Here is a 20,998-nt window from a genome sequence, read left to right as displayed (position 1 = left end):
GCTCAACTCTCTCATATACTCTCTCTCCAGTTGGTTTCCTTACAGCCAAGATTTTTCAAAGTAGAAGAAACACTAAAAAGTCTCGGCGTGAGCTTGGCCAGCTCCTTCATAAACAAGCTCTGTGACCCTAGACAAGTCACCTAACATCTCTGAGCATTATCCCATCTGTCCATGGGGATAATGATATATGCTCGACCCTCACAGACCCGTAATAGAGGTGAAATAACACGTGACAGTCCTTTGACATGTTTGATAACTCGCTCCCAAAATATGAGCTGACGAGAACTACCCATACTAATCCTTTATGTTTGCAAAGCATCTGACTGTTTGACAATCTTTTCCCCAACAGGCAGTATCATGTTGTGGTTACGCGTCCTGGGATCAGAGCCCGAGGGATTAGAGTTTGCTCACCAGCGCCATAACTGTGGGCAAGTTACTGGACTTCCTTGAGCCTCGGTTTCCTCATCTGTAAAGTGGGAACCATGCCTTCCATTGTTGGAAGATTAATTAAGAAACGCAACCTAGCTCCTGATAACACCAAATAAATAATATACTCCAACAAGAAAACTTATATAGCATTGACCACATTACTGTTGTAATTCAGTTAATCTTCCTGGTAGTAACCATCAGAACTACCCTATGATGTAGGCAGTATTTTTATTTTATAGACAAGGAAACTCATATCTAAAAATATTTATATGGGAAAGCAGTCTTGCCCTGGGGCAAAAAAAAAAAAAAGACTCAAAGGGTCCTTTATCCCTCAAGAAATCTGAGATTCTAGGTCACAGGAATGAGTCGCTTACAGCCAGGCTTAGGGAAAAGTTAGAAGTTGAGACCAGAACCCATGGAGCTCCTGGTTTCCATTCCTCTCCCACCTCTTAGGTTCTGCACAGACAGGTTGTACCTTGGGGATCGTCCAAAGCATGGTGGGACACACACCTGGGGACAGGAAGGGGGCCACGCACCCCGTGTAGGTTTCCCAGGGAGGGGTGAGAAGCAGCCGCGGACACTGGAGTCAGTGACTGTCGAGCCCCTCCCCCTCCCCGACGAGCCTGCGGATGAAGGCAGAAGGTTCTGCAGGCACAGGGCCAGACCCACCCAGTAGAGGACATCGGTCCACCCCTCCATGGTGATGCACTGGTACACGGTGAGCATGGAGAAGCCAAAGTTGTCAAAGTGCGTGATGCCGTGGTTGGGCCCCGGCCAGCCGCCCCGACACTCGCTGCCATTGATGGTGCACGGGCGTCCCGAGCCCGTCCTGGCACAGGGTGAAGGCTTCTCGTTCTCTACCGTGGCCACGATATCTGGGGGCAGAAGGCAGCATGAGCATCAGATGAGAGGAGCAGGTGGACAGGAATGAGAGAGGGTAGTTTGCAATCGTTGAGTAATAGATCTAAAACACACTCAGCTGAAAACACAAAGGACTGCGCCCCCTGGAGCATATGGCGATGGAGGAGGAGGGCTGCTTGGGGCGAGGGGCCCAGCCGTGGATGTCTACAGGCAGCAGCGGTCATATCTTAGGCCCCAGGGCCTCATCAGAGGGCCCGCTTCGAGGATTACTTTCCTATGAGGACGTAACCTACGTAGCAGGTGTAATGTGAATGCCAGGTATATCCACAGAGCTTTAAAACAGGAGGCAGCTATCCCACTGGGGCGGAGGTGAGGGGCAAGGTCACACGTGTTCTGACTCAAGAGTTCCTTCTGGGAGATGACGTGGAGATACCCCAATGGTACTGAGATGAGCTGCACAAGACACGATGCTTCAGGGGTGCGGGTCTACAGGCATTCCCAGCAGTCCCCGCTGTGTCCCTGGATGGGGCTCTTATTATCTCTAAAATCCTTCAGTTTGGATTCCATCCTGGATCCCTTCTTATCGGGGGATGTTTTAGTCCTCTATTGTGTTCAGAGATTAAATTGGCTCATCAGAGTTGGAATGCCCTATCTTACCCGTATTTACCATGTTGCCTCCAACTTCTGGAGAAGGGAGAGGAGAACATCAATAGTTCTGGGCTCTGAGTGGGTCCCTGACCCCTCAAGGCAAGGAGGGCCCATCCCAGAAAGGTTTTTGAGCACGGCTGGCCAGCACTGGTCAAGAACGCATGAGAACACTGGATGAGACCACCAAATTTGGTCTGAAGGTTGTGATAGAAAGTCTCCTCCTCTCTGTCTGGATAACGCGTTATCATAGGACATAGACTGTTACAGGAACAGGATGAGGCTTAACTAGGAGGGGACTAGGAATGAAACCACTGAAAGCTCTATGAGAGCTCACTGTTTTGGGTTGGGCTTGGACCTTGCGTTGCCCATCCCCTTGTCAGTGGGCCTGGGGAAGTAAGGTGTCTCCCAAGACACTGCAGGTATTGTAGTCTTGGCCATCCTGGGTTACTCTGGTGAGTTAGGTTCTGGGCTTTCAGTGGGAGGGGTTCTCCTAACAGAAGTCACCTCTTCCTCATGCCATCACCAATTCCTGTCGACCCTGGTAGAATCAACCCTCCAACCGAGACAGATCGATACCTGCCATCTCGGCAGCAATGAGTCTCAGAGTGCAGTGTGGGACCCACACCCTTTCAGGGCCCCCACTCGGTCACAATTATTTTTATAATAATGCCAAGACATTATTTCATCTCCCGATCCTTCAACAAACGCAGGGTGGAGTTTTCTAGAGACTACATGACGTGTGATTTCACAACAGACTGAGCACAGAGGTAGCTGTGGGTATCCAGCAGATTCTATTAAGCCAGGCATTAAAGAGATTTAGACAAAAAGTAAGACAGTACCATTCTTGCGTTAAATGTTTTGGGTTTGGGAAAATACAGTAATTTTTTAATAAAATAAATGATTTATGTTCATAATGGCCTTATTAGTGTCCTTTTAAAATGAATTAATAAATTAATATTGTGACATTTTTTCCTCAGTTTTCGTATCTAATGCCATAAACGTCAATGAATAAAATCCATACCAACCAAAGCTCTTTGGGGTCCTTAATAATTTTTAAGAGTGCCAAGAGTCCTGAGGCAACCAGTTTGAGAACTACTGGCTTAGAAGGCTGGGGTCAGGCTCGGCTGGGCCTCAAGACGTATTATCTCTGAGAACCCTACAAATAACCCTTCGGCTCTGGGTGCTTTCTTGAGATCCCCTTTCAAACACTGCTCTGTGGGTCCCGGCTCTGACTAAAGCTAAAATGACGGCTGTAAAGAAAAGTACAAGTGGAAATTCGGGCTTGTCCTGACCTGCAGCTCAAGCCACAGCAGGCTCAGAAAGCCCAAAGATACCAATTTACTTATTTGGGGTGGGAGTGCTCCATTCAGAGCAAGCTGTGGCCTGGGCCCCTGTCCACGTGCCTCCATCACTGACCCTGGCAGACCTGTGCTTCCTTCAAGGGAGACTTTGTCCAAGAGAGAACCATTCCTCAGGTCAACAGGTGTGGGAAGCAATGACCTTCTCCACGGCTGAGGTGGCTGTCCCTTTTGAGTTGTCTTGGGACTACGGCCGCCACTGCCACCACCACCCCGACCCCGCCCCAGCGCCCTGGGAGCTCACCTGTCCCAATGAAGTAGCAGGTCTTGTGCATTTTGCCCTTGAAGAGCTCCAGCCCGATGATGGCATAGATGATGACCATAAAGAGGACGAGCAGGGCGATGTGGAACAGGGGAAGCATGGCCTTGAAGATGGAGTTGAGGACCACCTGCAGGCCTGCAGAGGGCGAGCAGGGAGGAGAAAGGAGGAGTCACTTCCCCTCTTGGTCTCCTGGCCCTCCCACTCTCTATGTCCTGGGAAGCCTCTGGGTTGGAAGGGGACCCAGAACTGGGCCGGGGAACGGGTTGGGGGAGGAGGAAGGGCATCTGCAGGAGCACCGGCACCCACTCGGCACCCCCGACACAAGCCGGAGGGGTCTGAGCACACGAAAGGCTCTCAGGGCCTTGACGTCCAGGCCAGCCCCTTTGCTGCTCATCGGGGCGGTGTTGCTTTGGATGACGTTAACCTGTTCCAGAATCACGGTGAAAACCCTAGAGGGGAGAAGAGGGAGAGAAGAGGGCTCAGTGGTCAGACAAGCGACTGGTCTGGGACCCTGTGTCTCATCTGTGCTCAAGGGGCCGGTGGACAGGCCTAGGGGACAGGAAGCAACTCTCATCAATCACTAACTCGGGTTTGGTCATGCCGGTCTGGAAAATTTTATTAGAAGATTCTGAGGCCAAGTTCAGACTCTGCACAAAGAGGATTGGATCCATCTGAGATGTCCAATCTGGGCACCGAAGGGGGGTGTTCAGGGAGACCCACAGGCATTCACAGGCCGTGGCCTGGGAGCTGAGTGTACCCCGTGGGGGGGTGCTGAAGGTCACCACTCAGTGGGGACCCAGAGGAGAAAGCCCAGAGCTGTGTCTCCCTGTGCAGCACTTTCTGACAATGCCCTCTTATTTCCTTTCCTGCTCATTTGCTCCTCCTCTCAATTCACTCGCATTCCCATTATCCTCTGAAGACCATCTCAAACCCTTCTTTATGAATCCTGCCTTTGACAAGGAACCCCTGGGACAAGTCGCTGAGTCCAACAATGGTGCGCTGTGTGCTATTGTTTTCCCACACTCTATTATTCTGTCATCATTTGTCTTGGCCTCCCCCCCCCCCAGGCTGGTTCATCAAGAGTAGAGGCCGATTCCCAGAATTCTGCCTTCCCCAGTGTGCCTAAAGCCGCATGGGATAATTAGTAAATCATCAACATCATGTTTATTGAGTCGAGGGGCAGCCTAGTGGTTAAATACCAGGTTCTGGAGCCAAGATCGCCTTGGTGCGAATCCTGGCACAGCCACTGGCTAGCTATGCGACCTCGGGCAAGTTGCTTGACCTCTCTGAGCCTTAGCCTCCTTAAGTGGAAAAAATGAGATTGTTGAAAAAGCTAAATGAGATGTTACATGTAAAACACATAGTAAGTGCTTGATAAATGCTGCTGTTGTAATTAGGGGGCGGTTATTAAAAGTTATATTATGGACTGAATTATGTACCCCTCAAATTCAGATGTTGAAGCCCCAACCCTCGGTACCCCAGACAGTGGCTGTATTTGGAGACAGGGCCTTTTTACTTTATTTTTTAAATTTTTTAACATTTATTTATTTTTGAGAGACAGAGCACAAGCAGGGAAGGGGCAGAGAAAAAGGGAGACACAGAGTCTGAAGTAGGCTCCAGGCTCTGGGCTGTCAGCACAAAGCCCGACTCAGGGCTTGAACCCACGGACCCATGAGATCATGACCTGAGCCGAAGTCAGATGCTTAACTGGCTGAGCCACTCAGGTGCCCTGACAAGGCCTCTTAAAAAAAATTTTTTTTTAAATGTTTATTTATTATTGAGAGGCAGAGAGAGACAGAGCATGAGCAGGGGAGGGGCAGAGAGAGGAGGAGACACAGAATCCCAAACAGGCTCCATCCAGGCTCTGAGCTGTTAGCACAGAGCCCAATGTGGGGCTCGAACCCACAAGCCACAAGATCACGACCTGAGGTGAAGTTGGGTGCCTAACCGACTGAGCCTCCCAGGCGCCCCTGACAAGTTCTTTTTAAAGAGTTAAGTTAAGTGAGGCTGTTAGGGTCGACCCTAGTCCAATCTGGCTGGTGTCGTTAGAAGAGGAGGAAATTCGGACACACGAAGAGGCACCCGGGTGTCCACAGAGGAAGGACCACGTGGTCGCAGGGAGGAGGTGGCCACCCACAATCCCAGGAGAGAGGCTGCAGGAAAAACCAAACCTGGGAACACCTTGACCTCGGCTTTCCAGCCTCCAGAGCTGCGAGGAAATGAGTTTCTGTTGTTTAAGCCCCCCAGTCTGTGGGATTTGGTTATGGTCCCCCCGGGCAGACAAATACAGGTTTCTAAATATCCATCTCTGTGAGCCCAAATAACAGGTTCCCCATATACCCCATGTAGGTCCAGGGAATAAAGGCGGAGACATTTATAAATGTCCAGAAACTGCTGGCCATTGAAACCACACCCATCATTTCCCATTTTGTGTGAGGTGAAAAGAAGAAAGGAGCCCGTGGTGCCTCGCTGGGGGAGGGGCGGGACCTGCCAGGGCAGTGTGTCACTCTCGACAGGCAGGGGCCAGCCCCTAACAGAGGCTGCTCCACGGCAGGGCGTGCATGGTGCTGGGGGCCCCGCCTGCCTCTGGGATGCTGGTGGCGGCGGTGGGCACAGCGTCCTCAGAGAGCCCCTCTGACCTCAAACCCCACTCCCCACATGTGGGCCTCACCCCAGGAAGACGATGATGAAGTCTAGCACATTCCAGCCGCTGCGCAGGTAGGCATCCTGGTGGAACAGGAAGCCATAGGCAATGATCTTCATGGCGGCTTCGATTGAGAAGACGATGAGGAAGAAATACTCCAGTTTCTCCTGTGGAGGCAAACAGTCACACCACTCCTCTGTGTATTCCGGGTGTGCCCTTGATCCTCCCGTTCTCTTCTCCTCCAGGCACACTGTTCCTCAGACGTGCCTGCCCCAGGACATTTGCACTGGCTGTTCCCTCCGCCTGGAATTCCCACCCCCCACCCCCAACCCCACATCACCACCACACATCCCCACATTGCCAGCTCCCTCCTTTCCTACAGGTCTTTACTCAAAAGTCATCCCTCACCCAGGCCTTCCCTGGCCCCACAAGTACAACTGGAGTGACCTCTGACTTTTTCTGTTCCTCTTCTCTGCTTTAGTTTATCTTCTTAGCACTTATCCCTAGCTAAAAATACCATATATATTTTTATCTTGTTCGTTTTCTGTCTCACCCACTTGAATGTAAACTCCATGAAGTATGTGGATTTTTGTTCATTTCTTTTATCACTCCACTTCCGTGGCCTAGAATTGGATGAATAAATGAATGGTCTGGGCAGCCCCCAAAGTGAAGGTCCCCAGGTGGTTTCTGGTTTGGGCATCTTTCTTCTCGCGCCGTCCTGAGGACCGACAGTGGGGCATGACTGCAGAGAGGGGGTGCATTTCTCAGGACCCCAGATGGCCCTCTCTGGCTGGTCGGGGGTCTCACCTTTAACCCATCTTTCTGTAACCTCCCCCTGCTCGTCCTACCAGCCCGCCCACACCAGCTGCCTTCGGGGAGCCCTCTGGGACCCACAAACAGGATGATTCAGGGGGAGGGGAATCGGGCACACTGTGTCTGGAGGAGGGCCCGCAGGTACCAGGTAGGGGGGGTGGGGGTTTCAGCTCAGCCTCTGCCCTGCAGGAGGCCTTGCTGACCCTTCCACGTTCTGGCCCTGCAGCCCGATCCTCTGATTCTCTCAGTTACCCCGTCCTGGACCCAGTCACCCTTCCCCCACCTCTGGGCCCAGGAGAGCTATTTCTAACTGAGAAGGCAGCATCCCCTGTGCCAGGACTCCAGGCTGAAACTGCTCTCCTTGCAGCCATCTGAACCCTGGTTGGTGGCTTCCAAGAGCCCTGCACCCCACCCCACCCCCACCAACCTCCGCGGACAAGCCCAGTCTCCCGAGAGGGTGTCGCCCGGCCCGCAGGCAGGACGGAGCTACAGCACTACACAACCCTGGGAGGGGTTGACTGCCCTCTGGAGCTGACCAACGAGGGGGTCTGTGCCCCAACCAGCGCCCTCCCTTACCATTAGTCACCAACACCCCCAGGAAAGCCCTCCCCCGGCCAGGGCCTCTCCATCAGCACACTCCGCAGGCATAACTCAGATTATGAATTCATAATATGAATTCTTTATTCTGGATGGAGTCAGATCAGGAAACGGGCCACCCCATTAATGATTTGGAAGAGAATTTGTTTTTACTTCCAAGTAGTAGCTGTGGGAAGCAAGGGAAGAGGTTGCCAAATGGCCCGTTGACATGGATGCGGTCCGAGAAACCTCCCAGCTCGTCATTCAGAGAACATTCCCGAGAGCATAGTTTTCCCTTCTATATGGAGGGGGAAACTGAGGCACATATGGACTGACGCTACTTTCCTTAACCTCACCCCTAGTTCCTCCCACCAGTTGTAATCTCAAAGCTTGCTTTTTCTTCCAGATAATGTATGGTTAAAATGCAAAACATACCATTCTACTAATGGGCCTATTTACAGGGATTGTGCCTAACTGAAGGTGAAACGGGAATCGTGGGGCACCTGGCTCCATGGGGAGATGCACAGGGCAGTCGGGGCACCTCCCCGCTGAGGTGGAGTGGGGGGCAGCCACGGAGGGCCTCCTTGGAATGAATGGGCTGGGTGCTTTCGTTCCTGGGCAGGGCCGGCTTCCGGGGAGTCAGGCTCACCAGTAAGGGAAAAGCATAGGGAGGAGAGTGAAGTCAAGTCAGCATTTAAAGTTTTAAGTTGCTGCAACCCCAGGGGCAAGACAGTTGAAGTGGGAGTGAGTGGAGGGAAAACAGGACCCAAAATAGTTGTGGTGCTCAGAGGCTGGGCGGTCAGCCACGTCCACGGGAGCGCTGCCCACACCTGCCACTGCCTGTCCTACGGCCGCCAGACCCTGAGTGAGCTTGTCGAGGCCCGTAGGCCTCAGATGGGGTCACTCAGGTTCCACAGCCTGTTGGCTCCCAGGCCCAGCTCTCCCCACCACACTCCCCTGACCCGATCGCGGAGCACCTGGAACTCTACGGATCTGTCATAGGAGCCCCGTGTGTGCACGTAACACGGGCCCTCGCCCAGGAGGACATGGGAGCAGGATATGTCCCTTCTTGAGTTTTGGGACAGTGTTGTCAATGCCACATTGGGTTGCCCCATGGCCCCTCCAGCCTGGGCTCAGTCTTTGACGGAGGAACAAGGGACATCCATTCCACAGATATTTATTCAACGTTGGACTGGAGGCAGCAGGCAAGACCCTGCTATCTCTCCCCAAGATCGAAGTTATCAACTTTCCCCCAAACATCCCAGTTCCCCTCAGCACTCCCTTCAGAGGCTGCCATCAGCAGGTGGGAGGCAGTAGGTGTGTGGCATAAAGGTTCCCATCAGCTCTGTTTCTTTGGACGAGTTCCTGACCTCTGTGACCCTCCATTTCTTCATTTGTAAAGCTGAGATAACGACCACTACCTACCTGGAAGAGTTATTCTGAGGAATAAATGGCCTCCTGTAGGGAAGCGCCCACAACTTCCTGGCACATTCCAAACGCTCAGAAAGCCACAGCTTTTCTTATTAGATGCCTGGGCCCAGTTGTGAAGGTCTGATTTCTGCTTGCACCGTGTTCTACCAGTTTCCACAGAGCTGTTGTCTCAGGTCACTTCTGCGGGTAGCTCACCAGGAAGGACTTGGCTCTGTCCTACCTTCAATTCAACATGCTTAAAACTGATCTCCTCTTACTCCTGAACTTGCTCCCTTCCTCGATTGTCTCTGTCTCAGTCAATGACACCGAGCGGCCCAAGCTAGGAATCCAGGGTCTTTCCTGGCTCTTCCCATCACTCTTCCCTGGGCCGAGGGGCCTTGACTCTGTTCCCTGCTGTGTCACCTGCATCTAGAACAGTGCCCGCCACACCAGTGTTTGTGATCAAAGGAATGAGCCAGTGTCCTTACTGCGCTGCTTCTCAACGTACAGACTGGAGGCTGGTGCTGTCCACAAACTGTTGCTATCAGTCTGAGACAAGCATAGGCAGTGAGAATAAGCATTTGGAAATCGTCACAGCAATTCGCCACAACTTCCGAGCACATGGGTGGACCATAGCCTCAGGTGGGGCTTGACGAGTCTCAGAGGGCACAGCTGTGACGTGATCCCATGAAGTAGGACCACCTACCAGTCCGCAGTGGATTGCAAATTGAAAGAAGCGACAGGCCGATTTTTTCCCCACATAGTTGTCTCCGAGCCTCTGCTCTGGAGCACATCGTACTTCCTGACACATGGCAAGTGCCCAAGAAATGTTTGTTGACTGAATTAAAAAAGCAGTCAACAATCATCATCTCTCCTACGACGTAATTTAAAGGGAGGTTGTGATATTGCATTTATAACATGAAACGTATATTTCTTCTTCAAGGTCTTTGGCACAGAGCTCCTAAAACATTTGGAATTTCGTAAGCAATGAGAGTTGACAAAGATGTCTTTGTTATGTTAACGGAGTAACGACTTGAGGAACTCACCTAAGGTTGGGGACACATCACCAGAGGAACCAACCCTATCATTAAAAGGTTGGAGCTTTCAGTCCAACCCCCTTAACCTCCCTGGAGGGGAAAGGAGTTAAAGGCTGAATCAATCACCAACGGCCAGTGATGTAATCAACTGTGCCTATCTAAAAAGCCCCATGAAAACCCAGAAGGACAGGTTCAGAGAGTTTCTGGGTTGGTGAACAATGGAGACTCGGGGAAGGAGAGTGGTGCATTCAGAAAGCATGGAAGTTTCATGCCCTTTTCCCCCATACCTTGAGGTCAAGGTGTGCACCTCTTCCATCTGGCTGTACCTGAGTTATATTCTTTTACAATGAACCAGTGATCTAGTAAGTAGAATGTTTCTCTGCATGAGCCACGCTAGCAAATTAATCAGACCCAAGGGGAAGGTCGTTGGAACCTGCCATCCACAACCCGTCCGTCAGAAGCACAGATAACAACCCGAACTTGCTATGGGTATCTGAAGTTGGGGATGGTGGTGGCAATCTTGTAGGACCGAGCCCTTCATCTGTGAGATCTGATGTTCTATCCAGGTAGACAGTGTGACAATTTTTTTGAATTGTAGGTTCACCCGGCTGGTGTCAGAGTGTTGCCCAGTGGTGTGGGAAAAACCCCCCACATACACACTGGAAATGGGTGCCGAGTCAATACGGGTGCAGCCTCGGGATCTCTATTCCTGAGGAGGGACGCTACACCCCAGGCTCTGAGACCAGAGTAGGGGAGACAGCGCTGATCCCCTGACCCTCCTGACCTCACGGGAGGACCGTGAACCAGTCTGACTTTGCGAGACGAACTTTGTTGCCAGCTTCCTACAAGTGCCTTCACTGCCACAATCCCCTTCAAGAGAATTCTTGTCTCTCCACAGACAGACCTCTAACTGGGTTTCCCCGGAGTATGGCCCCGACCACAGCCCTTGCACCTGTTCCTGGGGGCGTTGGAGCTGGCCACTCCCAAAGTCCTGGGCTGGAAAAGGCAGGGGTTAGACTGCAGTCCCCTCGCCCTCCTACTGCCTCTATTTCCAGGCTATTCTCCATCCATGAGGGGCAGCCAGTCCTGCCACGGAACTGCTCCCCCCGCTGGCATGTCCTAGGCGTTGACGGAAGAGGGTGGGAGCTGGCCGGACCCTGTCTGGGATCACAGAAGCAACTGTTAGCATACCGTCTCCCTCCATATCCCTGCCCCGACACTGTAGCCTGCAGGAAGGCTGGACTGGACTCCAGTCTCCCGGGCCCCCTGCGCCCTCCCTTGGAGGGCTCAGAAGGAACCATAGCCTAGAGCAGGGCTGACAAAAGAGCCAGAGGCCTCCTGCCACTGCCGGGCCTCATCTCCTGTGTCTGAGTCTCCTTCCTGAGGCTCAACCCATGGTGATCCGTTAGGACACAAATCCTCCTGGTGGGAGGCCATTCATTCACAGTTGTTGTTAACTCTTTAAGGTACACTTGCTTCAAGGAGCCAAAGTGGGTTTGGCGGAGGGAGAGGGAACCCGGTGTGTGTGTAGAGAGCACAGGCTGGGTGAGGCGGGGCTCCGTGCGGGCATCCTCGCACATGCCTTCATGCCCGGGGGCCTCACAGTAAGTGTTCCCAGCAGGCTGGTGGGTGCTGCGGTTATGAGTTACTTTCATGACATTAATGATTGTTTTCCTCCTGGGCTCATCCCCTTTCTCGCTCCCTGAAGCAGACAGCAGTGCTGGGCCTCCTGCCCCAGGAGACGTTTGGGCCAGGGCCCCAGGCCTTTGTTTTCTAAGCCTGAACCCACCATGTGGAAAAAGGGGTTGAAGAGAGAGGGCTGACTCACAAGTGAAGCAGAGACTCACCCCAGGGCCGAGAGGCCCCAGTGGTAGATCTGGTCTGGGGTCTGCGTCCTCGTAGTGCCCTAAAGGTGTGGCAGGGTCTGGGAAGAGGCCCCAGGGAGCCCCAGGAAAGCAGGGTCTCACCTTGCCAAGGATTCCTGCCCCTTAAACTTTGCATGGAGACAGTGGAGGGTGGACCTGAGGGGAACGTGGGACTGGAACAATAGGTCTCCTCCAGGGCGGACAGAGCACTGGTGACCCCAGGCCCTTAGCACTGCCTGAGACACAGGCCTGGCTCCAGGCCAGGGCAGGCAGGCCGACTAACCCTAACCCAAGAATAACTGCAGGTGAAGCTGTCCCCATCCAGAGGGACACGGGCTCAGAATCCAGATTACAGTCGATTTCTAGGAAAAAGGATGACATTTCCTGAGCACCTTAGTTGTGGACGAAGGTTCAGTCCTGCTACGCTGTTTTTCCTACTTCCCAGATGAAGAGAGTTGGGCTCAGAGAGGGAAGCCGGGTGTCCGAGGCCCAAAGGGCTAGTCCCACCTGCTGGGACTGAGTCAACGGCTTTTCTGCTAAGCCAGCCTGGTGTCCGGTGGCCACACCATTCAAGGGGTATCCAGGGTCCTGGCATGTGTCTCCATGACCACCTCAGCCTCCAGGTTTGGAAAATGACCCATTGAGGAGTGAGGAACGTGGCTATATTTAGGCCGATGGAGTCTTACCCAACTAGACGTGATCTGAGTGGGTCTCTCCTGCCATCATACTTCCCCCCTCCCTTCCCACAGGGGAGAACCGGGATCCCCCCGGGTCTAGGGGGGTCAGCCATGCCAGGGCTTTCTACCCTAGCAAGACCGTGGAGCTGAGGGTAGCAGGAGGAGCCGCACGCTTGTAGTGGAGGTGACGGAGGGGGGACGAGGGGAAAGCCCACCATGCGAGAGGGTGGGAGACCGGTACTGTCTCGGGTAATCGTGATAATATTAGCTATTCGCTGAGGTTTATTAAGTACCCATGTATGTGCCAGGCTATATCCTAGCCACATACATACATTTCAATCTCACGGGAACCGTGCAAGGGAGGTACTCCTACCCTCATTTTACAGATAAGGAAACTGAAGCACAGAGAGGTTATGTGATTTCTCTGGGGTCACACAGCTGCTATGTGGCAGAGCCATAATGTGAATCCAGACAGGTTAACTCCAGGGTCAGTGGTCCCAACCACTAGGCCATGCTGGTCTGTCAGATCCTGCCTGTCCCTGCCTCCCCCGCCCCGGCCCAGGTCTGCCCTTGCCCCTTGGCTGTGGTCTGGGAGTGCTGGTCAGGCGGGGAAGGAAAAGAATGACAACTGAACAACTCCCGTGTTGTGCGGGACATGATGCCCTTGCCCTCATCAATGTAAGAGTTCTGAAAGGACCCATCGTGGTCCCTGGTGAGGTGACTGAGGCTCAGAGAGCTTAGGAAGCTGCCAGCCAAAGCCCAGGGTGGAGGCAGGTTTGTCTGACTTGAAACCTCACGTTCCCCATGACTCCCCCATAGGGTGCCCAAGTTTCCTTCAAAGCTTTCGTTGTTCACTACTACCTCCCCGTCCTCAGCCCTGCCCTCCTGTGAGGGGCGCAGACGAGGGGTGGGGAGTGCTAACGCCCCGGAAGGGGAGCAGAGTCCCTGCAGTGGGACAGGGCGGGCTCCGAGGTGAGGCTGAAAGGCAGGCTTTGATTGTACTTTGCCAGACCCTCGTACGGTGACCCAGGCTCGGTCACCGGTGCCCAACAGGTCCCGGATCTCTGAAGGGCAAGGCCAGAGCCGGGGTCCATCTGAGGCCGGAGCCTCCCCAGATGGTGCGTAGAGTGGGCTGCTGGCCGCGGGAGTTGGCGGGCACATTCCAAACCCTATAAAAAAACAACTGCCCTGCTTGCCAGAGGCTTGGGCTGCAGCCTTGTGCATAAGACCGCACGGCAACCGGAACCCCAGGAATGTACCAGGGGCCTGGCCGAGTCTGCTGACACGGGAGGGGTGGCAGGGGTGGGCGCAGTGCTCTCAAAGGTCCAGGGACAGGGAGGCCGGGGGTGCCGACGCCAGGGACAGGCTGAAAGGCCGAATCCCGCTGGCCTGGCCCTGTGCTGGGCAGCACCAAGGCCTGCCCGACTGGTGCTACCAAAAATCATCCAGAACTCAGAAATCAGGCAAACGGAGGTCACCGCGTCCTTGTAACGCCATGTTGGAGCATTTCATAACAGGCCTGGCCAAGGATTATTTAATTATCTAGGACAAAGTTTATCAGCCCCAGCCTTATTCATATTTCAAGCTGGGTAACTCTTTTTTGGTGGGAGGGGGCCCTCCTGTGCTTTGCAGGATGCTTAGCAGCATTCCTGGCCTCTACCAGTAGATGCCAGTAGTGTGGGCACGGTCCCCACCAAACTGTCCCTCCTTTCCCTCGCCCTTGGAAACCATTGACCTGGTTCCCCTCTCACTGTTCTGTCCTGTAGAGCCGCAAATGATTTCTGCCTGCTAGAAAAGATAACCCCAATAGGGTTACTATTTTACTGCCCGGTGGACGTCAGCTAGTTTGATAACCAACCTGGCAATTTTATTCCATCATTTCTTTCTTCACTATCATATACTTCTGTTCCGCTAATTCTCTTTGAATCAGCTTTGCCCTCCTGTTTGTTCTGAGGGGAACTAATCTTTAACGTGTGTTCCTTCTTTATTGTAATCAGTCATGTTCGCACTGTTTGAAAAGTCTCCTTGGACGCAGGACTGCTCTGTGGATGAAGTGAGATAATGTAGCGAGAGCAATCAGTTTCCAGTCTGTGCCCAGTAATTAGTAACTCTGACTCTGGTTGCTTTTCCATGTGGGTCCCCTCGGGCCGGTCAAGGTTGGAATGGTGACCCTCCCAAAGTCCCCTTTAACTCAGGCAGGGGGACCTCCTAGGATCAGCGTTGCTTCAGACCTCAGGGAGCAAGTGGGGCTTCAAGGGGCAGAGCTGGCTTTAGAAGATCTTGGTTTGGGTCCAGGGTCTAGGGCCCTGCACTCTGGTCTTGGCTTCCAACTGCCCTTGGACATCTCACTGCCCTTTTGCTGGCCCCAGTGGTGACTCTGTGTCTCTTCTCTCCTCCCGCTTCGCTGACAAGCAGTGCCCCTCTGTGACCCGCATCCCCAGGCTTTTACTCTCCAGGGAGAATTCCGGGACAGGGCTGTGTTAGACACAGGCTTCCCAAGCCTAAGGCAGGCTTCTCTCTTGGGCAAGAGGAGTCCAGCCCAGGTAGAGCCTTGGGCTGGATGCCCTGTGTGTCCATTCTGGCCTGGGCAGGCAACAGCTTCACAATCAGGAGAAAGCAGACTTACAGTGAGGGGCTGGGGGCTGCTCTCGTGGGACGCCTTCCTGTACCAGTCCCCAGGGGAGCAGGGATGGTCATCATCCTCTGTCCTCCGCTGTCCAGAAGGCCACATCAAGATGCCCCACAAAGCGTACAGGCCCGCCCAGGTAGCCGGGTGGGTATGTGCACCCAGTCTCTGTGCCTCAGTTTATTCTTCTGTAAAAAGGAGAAAAGTAATACTACCTGCCTTGTGGGGCTGTTGTGGGCAATACATGAGATCATGCATATGAAGCATTAGAACAGAACCTGTACGATGCAAATGTTCGACAAATACCAGATGTTGCCGTCGAGGAAGAGGAGGAGGAGGAGGAGGAAGAGGAGGACAGTTTGCTGCAGGATGGGGTTGGGGGTGGCCAGGAAAGCCATTCAGATAAGCTGGATGTTTCAAGGAGTGAAAATGAAGCATTAAAGAGACATCAGGGACAGACAGTGGGTGGAGGAAAGGGGAATTTTTTTTATCTGAAATACTCCTTTGGTCATACCCTAGAACAACCCAAGGGTCTCTGGGATCAGGGCTTGGTGACTGGGGAGCCCACTCTGAGGCACAGTGGTGCCTCATCTAGTAACTTCTCTGAAGTGTATGATGTCATCCCCATCTTACAAATGAGGGGACCTAGGGTGCAAAGAAGTTAAATAACATGTCCAAGATCACACAGCTAGTATATCAATGGTTCTGGACTAGAAAACACACATTGTAGGGGCTCCTGGGTGGCTCAGTCGGTTAAGCGTCCGACTTCGGCTCAGCTCATGATCTCTCAGTTCGTGGGTTAGAGCCCCGCATCGGGCTCTGTGCTGACAGCTCAGAGCCTGGAGCCTGCTTCGGATTCTGTGTCTCCCTCTCTCTCTGCCCCTCCCCTGCTCATGCTCTGTCTCTCTCTATGTCTCAAAAATAAATAAAAACATTAAAAAAATTTTTTATAAAAAAAAGAAAACATACATGGTAGCCCTAGGACCCATTCTTAACCACCACGCTGCTTCCCCAACCTGGCTGATTTCAGAGACCATTTCCCCCTCCGCCATGATGCTACATAGCTGGCCAAGACATGAGCGTCCTAGATCTTCTTCTTGCCATCCTCTGACCCACTGTGTCTCCCCAGAACTCCCCTGCCCTCTCTGGGCAAGGGCCTCAGTTTCCCCTTCTGTTCAGGGAGGACCCAGGTTTCCCCACTGACACAGAACAGGCAGAGTCGGGGGGGGGGTACCTCAGCACCAGTCCATCACCTGCAGCGAAAGCAGGGGGGAAGGAGATGGAGAGTAGGAGAAAGCTCCTGGAGAAGCACCCAGACCTTCCACGGGAGCCGGCTTCACAGACAAGTGTCAGGATTTCTTTCCCACAATCGGGGGTGCCAGCTGCCCCCTGACTCTGTTTGCACCCAAGTCAACCGTGGGAAGCCCTTCTTGCCCCCTGACCAGCCCTGCCCCCCACCTCTCACCCATCAAATGCTCAGACCTGCAGAGCCCATTGCCCGGTGAACGTGGGCACCTGTATCTCCACGTGTCGGAAATTAAAGTCACTGAGGCCCTCCCTCCCACCTCAGCCTGCTCCTCCCCCGGTGTCGCCTGTCTTGGGAAGCGATACCGCCATCTGCTCTAGCACCCACTCTGAAACCCAAGTGTCATCCTTGTCTTCTTCCCCTCCCCCATGCGTCCGTCCCTACATCCAGCAGTCACCAGGTCCCACTGAGCCGTCTCCAGTCTCTCAACGTCACCCTCTTACGCATCATGCCTCAATTCTAGTCTCCCCTGTTTCCTGCCTGGACAACTTCATGACCTCTTCCTCCCTCTCCCTGCTTCCCGCATCGCACCGCGCTCCAGTCTACCCTCTACACGGTAGCTGGAGAGATTCTTCTAAGCCCCAAACTCCTCTCTCAATCTCTTGCCTCCAGCCCTTTGCTCATGGGGCTTCCCTGCTGAGGCTTCTATAACCCCGACCCCCCCTCCAGGACCAGCCACATGATCGACAGGCCCAGTACGAAACGAAACACTGTAGGGCCCTTTGTCCAAAAAGTCGGAAATAAATGCCATTGAAGGTATCAAAATGCAAAGCTTTTTCCTTCCGTCCATGGTTTCTTTTTCAATCTGTCATGGTGGTTTTTGGTTTTTGGTTTTTGATTGCCCATTTAATGTTGTAAGGCACAAGGGCAGACCCTCACAGGCACTCCCGTCCTCCTCCGTGACCTCCTCCAGGCTCCGCCCACCAGCTGCCAGGTTCCCCCCCACACACCATCCAGCAGCCAGACATCCTGTGTCTCGGCCAGAGGTGGGGAAGTGGAGACAGGCATCTCCCTTCCCACGGGCTTGCTGTCTCCACCCAAGGTGGACAGGAAGGAAGCACACAAGGGTGGATATGGCCACCTCTGCTCCAAGAGACACAGGGGATGTCTGTGTGGTTGATGTGGTTGAGGGATCAGCCACAGTCTCCACCCGGCGACCATTCACTGAATGGGCCGTGGAACCGTCCGCCCAGGGTGGGGACAGCCATTGCCATGCCCTGTCTTGAGACACCAAAGACAGACCGCATGTATCCAACCCTGACCCTGGCCCAGGGCACCAGCAGGGAGAGAATGAGCAGTGTCTGTCTTTTGAGGTGGGAAGGTGATAGGAGGTGGCAGAGGGCGAAATGTGAGTGAGACGTGGCTCCAAGCTACTCGTGCACGTACCATGATCTCACTGGTCTTCGCTCACAAAATATGGATTTAGAGATGAAATTATTTAAATTTTCAGTGCTATACCCATGGATCATTAAACCCCAACCATGGGGCCCTTCTGAATGCAGGCCCCGGAGGGACTGCACAGGTCACATGCACATGAAAGTTGGCCCTGTCCTCGTCCTTCACATCTCAGGGAAAACATCCCATCCTCTGGGAGGGAATAGGTTTTCCTCCAGTGCAATATCATAGTGTCCCAAACCTTATAGATTTCCCTTTTCAATTCAGATACTTGTGTAACTGGTTTAATTATCATCATTTTAATTGGTTGAATTAATTAAGGCCTGTGAAGACAGAAACTAGGTCTACTTGGTTCCCAATCTTATCCCCAGTATGTACCAGGGATATAATGGGCACTAAATAAATATTTGTAAAATGAGTGAGAATGCTAATGAAGAATTGGTCCTTGGGACTCCCTTCTTAAAAACTATGGGTTATTTTGGATGACTGGGAAGTCCCTAACCTTTCTCAGATACCTACAAAAGCAGCCAATAGGGTAAGAGAGAGATAAATGTCTGATTTCCCTTCCTTCTGGTCTAACTCCTCTCATTTCCCTCCTGCTGGATTGTGTGGAGATGAACATATAATTGACAAGTAGGAGTGAGGAATCCACCGCTAGAAGCTGGCTGTGTGACTTTGAGTATCACCTACCCTCTCTGGGCTTTACCCCAAAGGGATCAGATCAGGATCCCTCACTGACTATTAATAGCCTGTCCAACTTTGACAGTTGAGGGGTATTCACTGCTTTGGAAAGGTTTCTGGTTAGTTCTTCCTCTTCCAGGTAATTTATCATCCTGTGTTTATGCACTCTAGACCTCACCCGAGGCGTTGTAACTCCAGCCCACAAGCTAAAGGGAAAGCACACAGGACTGCGTGAAATTTTTAGGACAGCCATTTTGTTTCAGGACGGAAGAGGACAGACCCAGTAAGGTGTAATTTAATAACCTCCAGAGGGCAATTTCTTTTGAAAGTAACCAACTTCTTAAGGAGTTGAAATAAAACTAAGGCCCCCAGATATGAAGTCCTGAAGAGTGGGGTGGACCCAGAGCCCTCCTAGATTCAGGAACACTGAATACTGGGCCTGCCTTGTGGAAGGCCCCTCCCAGCCTCAGTTGCAGTCCTGCCCACATTTTGTCTCACTTTCCTTCCACACGCAGGAGCTCAGAGTTTTTTCTGTTTATAGCCAAGCACACACTTAAGATCCCAGCTTCTCGCCAGCTCAAGATAGATTCCCATGGAAACCGGCATAAAGGAGAGGCAAAGAGAAATACCTTTGTTTCAGGCCCTGGATACATGTTAATTGCCCTCCCCCCCTCCCCCGTGGTATAAATGCAGGAAAAAACCTGTTGAAATGGCGGGTCCGTTGTCCTGTCCCCTCGTGGGCCTGGGAGCACTGTTTCTGTGAGGGATTCCCCTAGAAGTCTTCATGCTGTTACCACATTAGCAACACAGCTGTCACAAAGGCAGGCCCTCAAGTCAGAGAGGCCTGAGTTTGAGACCCTATGGGCAGGACCTGCATGTGGGGTGGTCCCGAGCAAGGTACCCAAACTCTCTGCCTCAGTTGCCTTGTCTTTTACATGGCTTTAATGTTGTTACCTCGCAGGGATACCTCTGCGGATTAAGTAAGACAATAATGTAAAAGATTTAGCATAGAACCTGGCATCTAGTAAGCACACGACAAATGGTAACCATGCTTACTATTATCTAGCTGTTGAGTAAAATCAGCCTTTTTACTCCCTAGGGCTCCATTTTCTCATCCATAAACCAGTGAGGCAGGGAGAAGATAGGACAAATCCCTCCTAGATCTGGCACTTTATGGTTCTGTGTCCGTGTTACTGGTGAAGGGGTGAGGAGAAAAGTGGTATAGAGGTCTAAAACGTGGTCTCTTGGGATTCCTAGACCCCACTCTCCCAGGAAGCAAGTTTCTTCTGGCTTATATCCAGGAAAGGGAAACTAGCCTTCTGCCTCCATTGCTCAGGAGCTGACCTTACTAAGCCTCAGTTTCCACATCTGTCAAATGGGACTACTTTATGGGGTTGCCGGGAGGATTTTAGAAGCTTACTCTCATCAGATGCCCAGCACAGTGCCTGGGCCCTTGCTCAGGGCCGGATGGTAATATTACAGAATCCAGAATTAGCAGGTGTACCCTGCAAAGCTCTTGAGCCACTCAGCCAGCCCTGCAGGTGGCTGGGAGCTAGACTGAGGCTCTGGCATCATCCACCAGCATGCCGTCCACCAGGGGGGCCTCCCTGAGCCTGGGGCTGCAGGCCCACAGGAGGGGGGTGGGAAGACCTGTCTTACCAGACCAAGGTTGAGAGTGTTGTTGTCATCTTCGGGCATGGGCAGGTACACAGCCAGGGCCACACAGTTGGCAAAGATGGTGAGCAAGATGATTGTCTCGAAGGGTCTGGTGCCAGGGTTAAGGAGAGCCCTCGAGTGAGGGGTGGGATCGGTGCAGTCAAGGGGACGAGAGCCCTGAAGGTCCGTCTGGACTAGGAATGTAAAGCCAGGCTGACGGGCCCATGTTGCTCCCTCCCTGCTCTCCTGCAGGTTGTACGTTCTCCTCCGGAACAGGTGACTTCCATTTAGACCTGTTGGGACCTCGAAGCTCTGGTTCCTGGCTGGGGTCTTAATGCTCCGCTGTAAGCGCCTGCCCATCCCCCAACCCTACCTGCCCTGCTCCTGAGGAGCCATGACCTTCTGAGATTCCGGCCAGACAACCTGAGGGTCCCACTCGGAGAACTGGCAAGGGAGGCTGGGGGCTGAGTATCCACAGGGCAGGACAGGGAAAGGGGAGGCTGCCGAGATAGCACCCGAGCCTTGCAGCCAGAGGAAGGACTAGATAATCCAACTGAGTCAGCAGCCCACCCCTGGGCAGCCGTGCTCATACTCGCACTCACTCACCCCTCCCTTCCAGGCTCACCCACCGCTTCACGGGGCCGTTTTCCAGGGGGCACCCCACGCCCATTCCTTGTGGGTGAGCCGTACAGCCAACCGGATAGGCTGAGCCGTTGGAAAGCGGGTGTGGAAGGAGAGGAGGGAAAGGGAAGGA

General features: G+C 53.0%; 1 protein-coding gene across 1 annotated transcript in view; it reads right to left on the bottom strand.

Annotated features, from left to right (window-relative positions):
• CACNA1S (calcium voltage-gated channel subunit alpha1 S) overlaps positions 1-20,998 on the bottom strand; it is a 65,112-nt gene that overhangs the window by 42,736 nt on the left and 1,378 nt on the right. The window contains exons 2-6 of the mRNA XM_047077269.1: positions 20,248-20,353; positions 6,230-6,369; positions 3,865-4,007; positions 3,541-3,693; positions 1,099-1,304 (exon numbers count right to left, since the gene is read on the bottom strand). Of these exons, the coding sequence (XP_046933225.1) occupies positions 1,099-1,304; positions 3,541-3,693; positions 3,865-4,007; positions 6,230-6,369; positions 20,248-20,353 (748 nt within the window). The remainder of the gene's footprint in view (positions 1-1,098; positions 1,305-3,540; positions 3,694-3,864; positions 4,008-6,229; positions 6,370-20,247; positions 20,354-20,998) is intronic.

This window comes from Lynx rufus, unplaced genomic scaffold (genome assembly GCF_022079265.1).
Source record: "Lynx rufus isolate CCGP_SWC_20201006 ecotype Redwood Valley unplaced genomic scaffold, mLynRuf1.p SCAF_15, whole genome shotgun sequence".
NCBI classification, from domain to species: domain Eukaryota; kingdom Metazoa; phylum Chordata; class Mammalia; order Carnivora; family Felidae; genus Lynx; species Lynx rufus.
The sequence above is the reverse complement of the archived record's forward strand: the minus strand, read 5'-3'. Positions and strand labels throughout refer to the sequence as shown.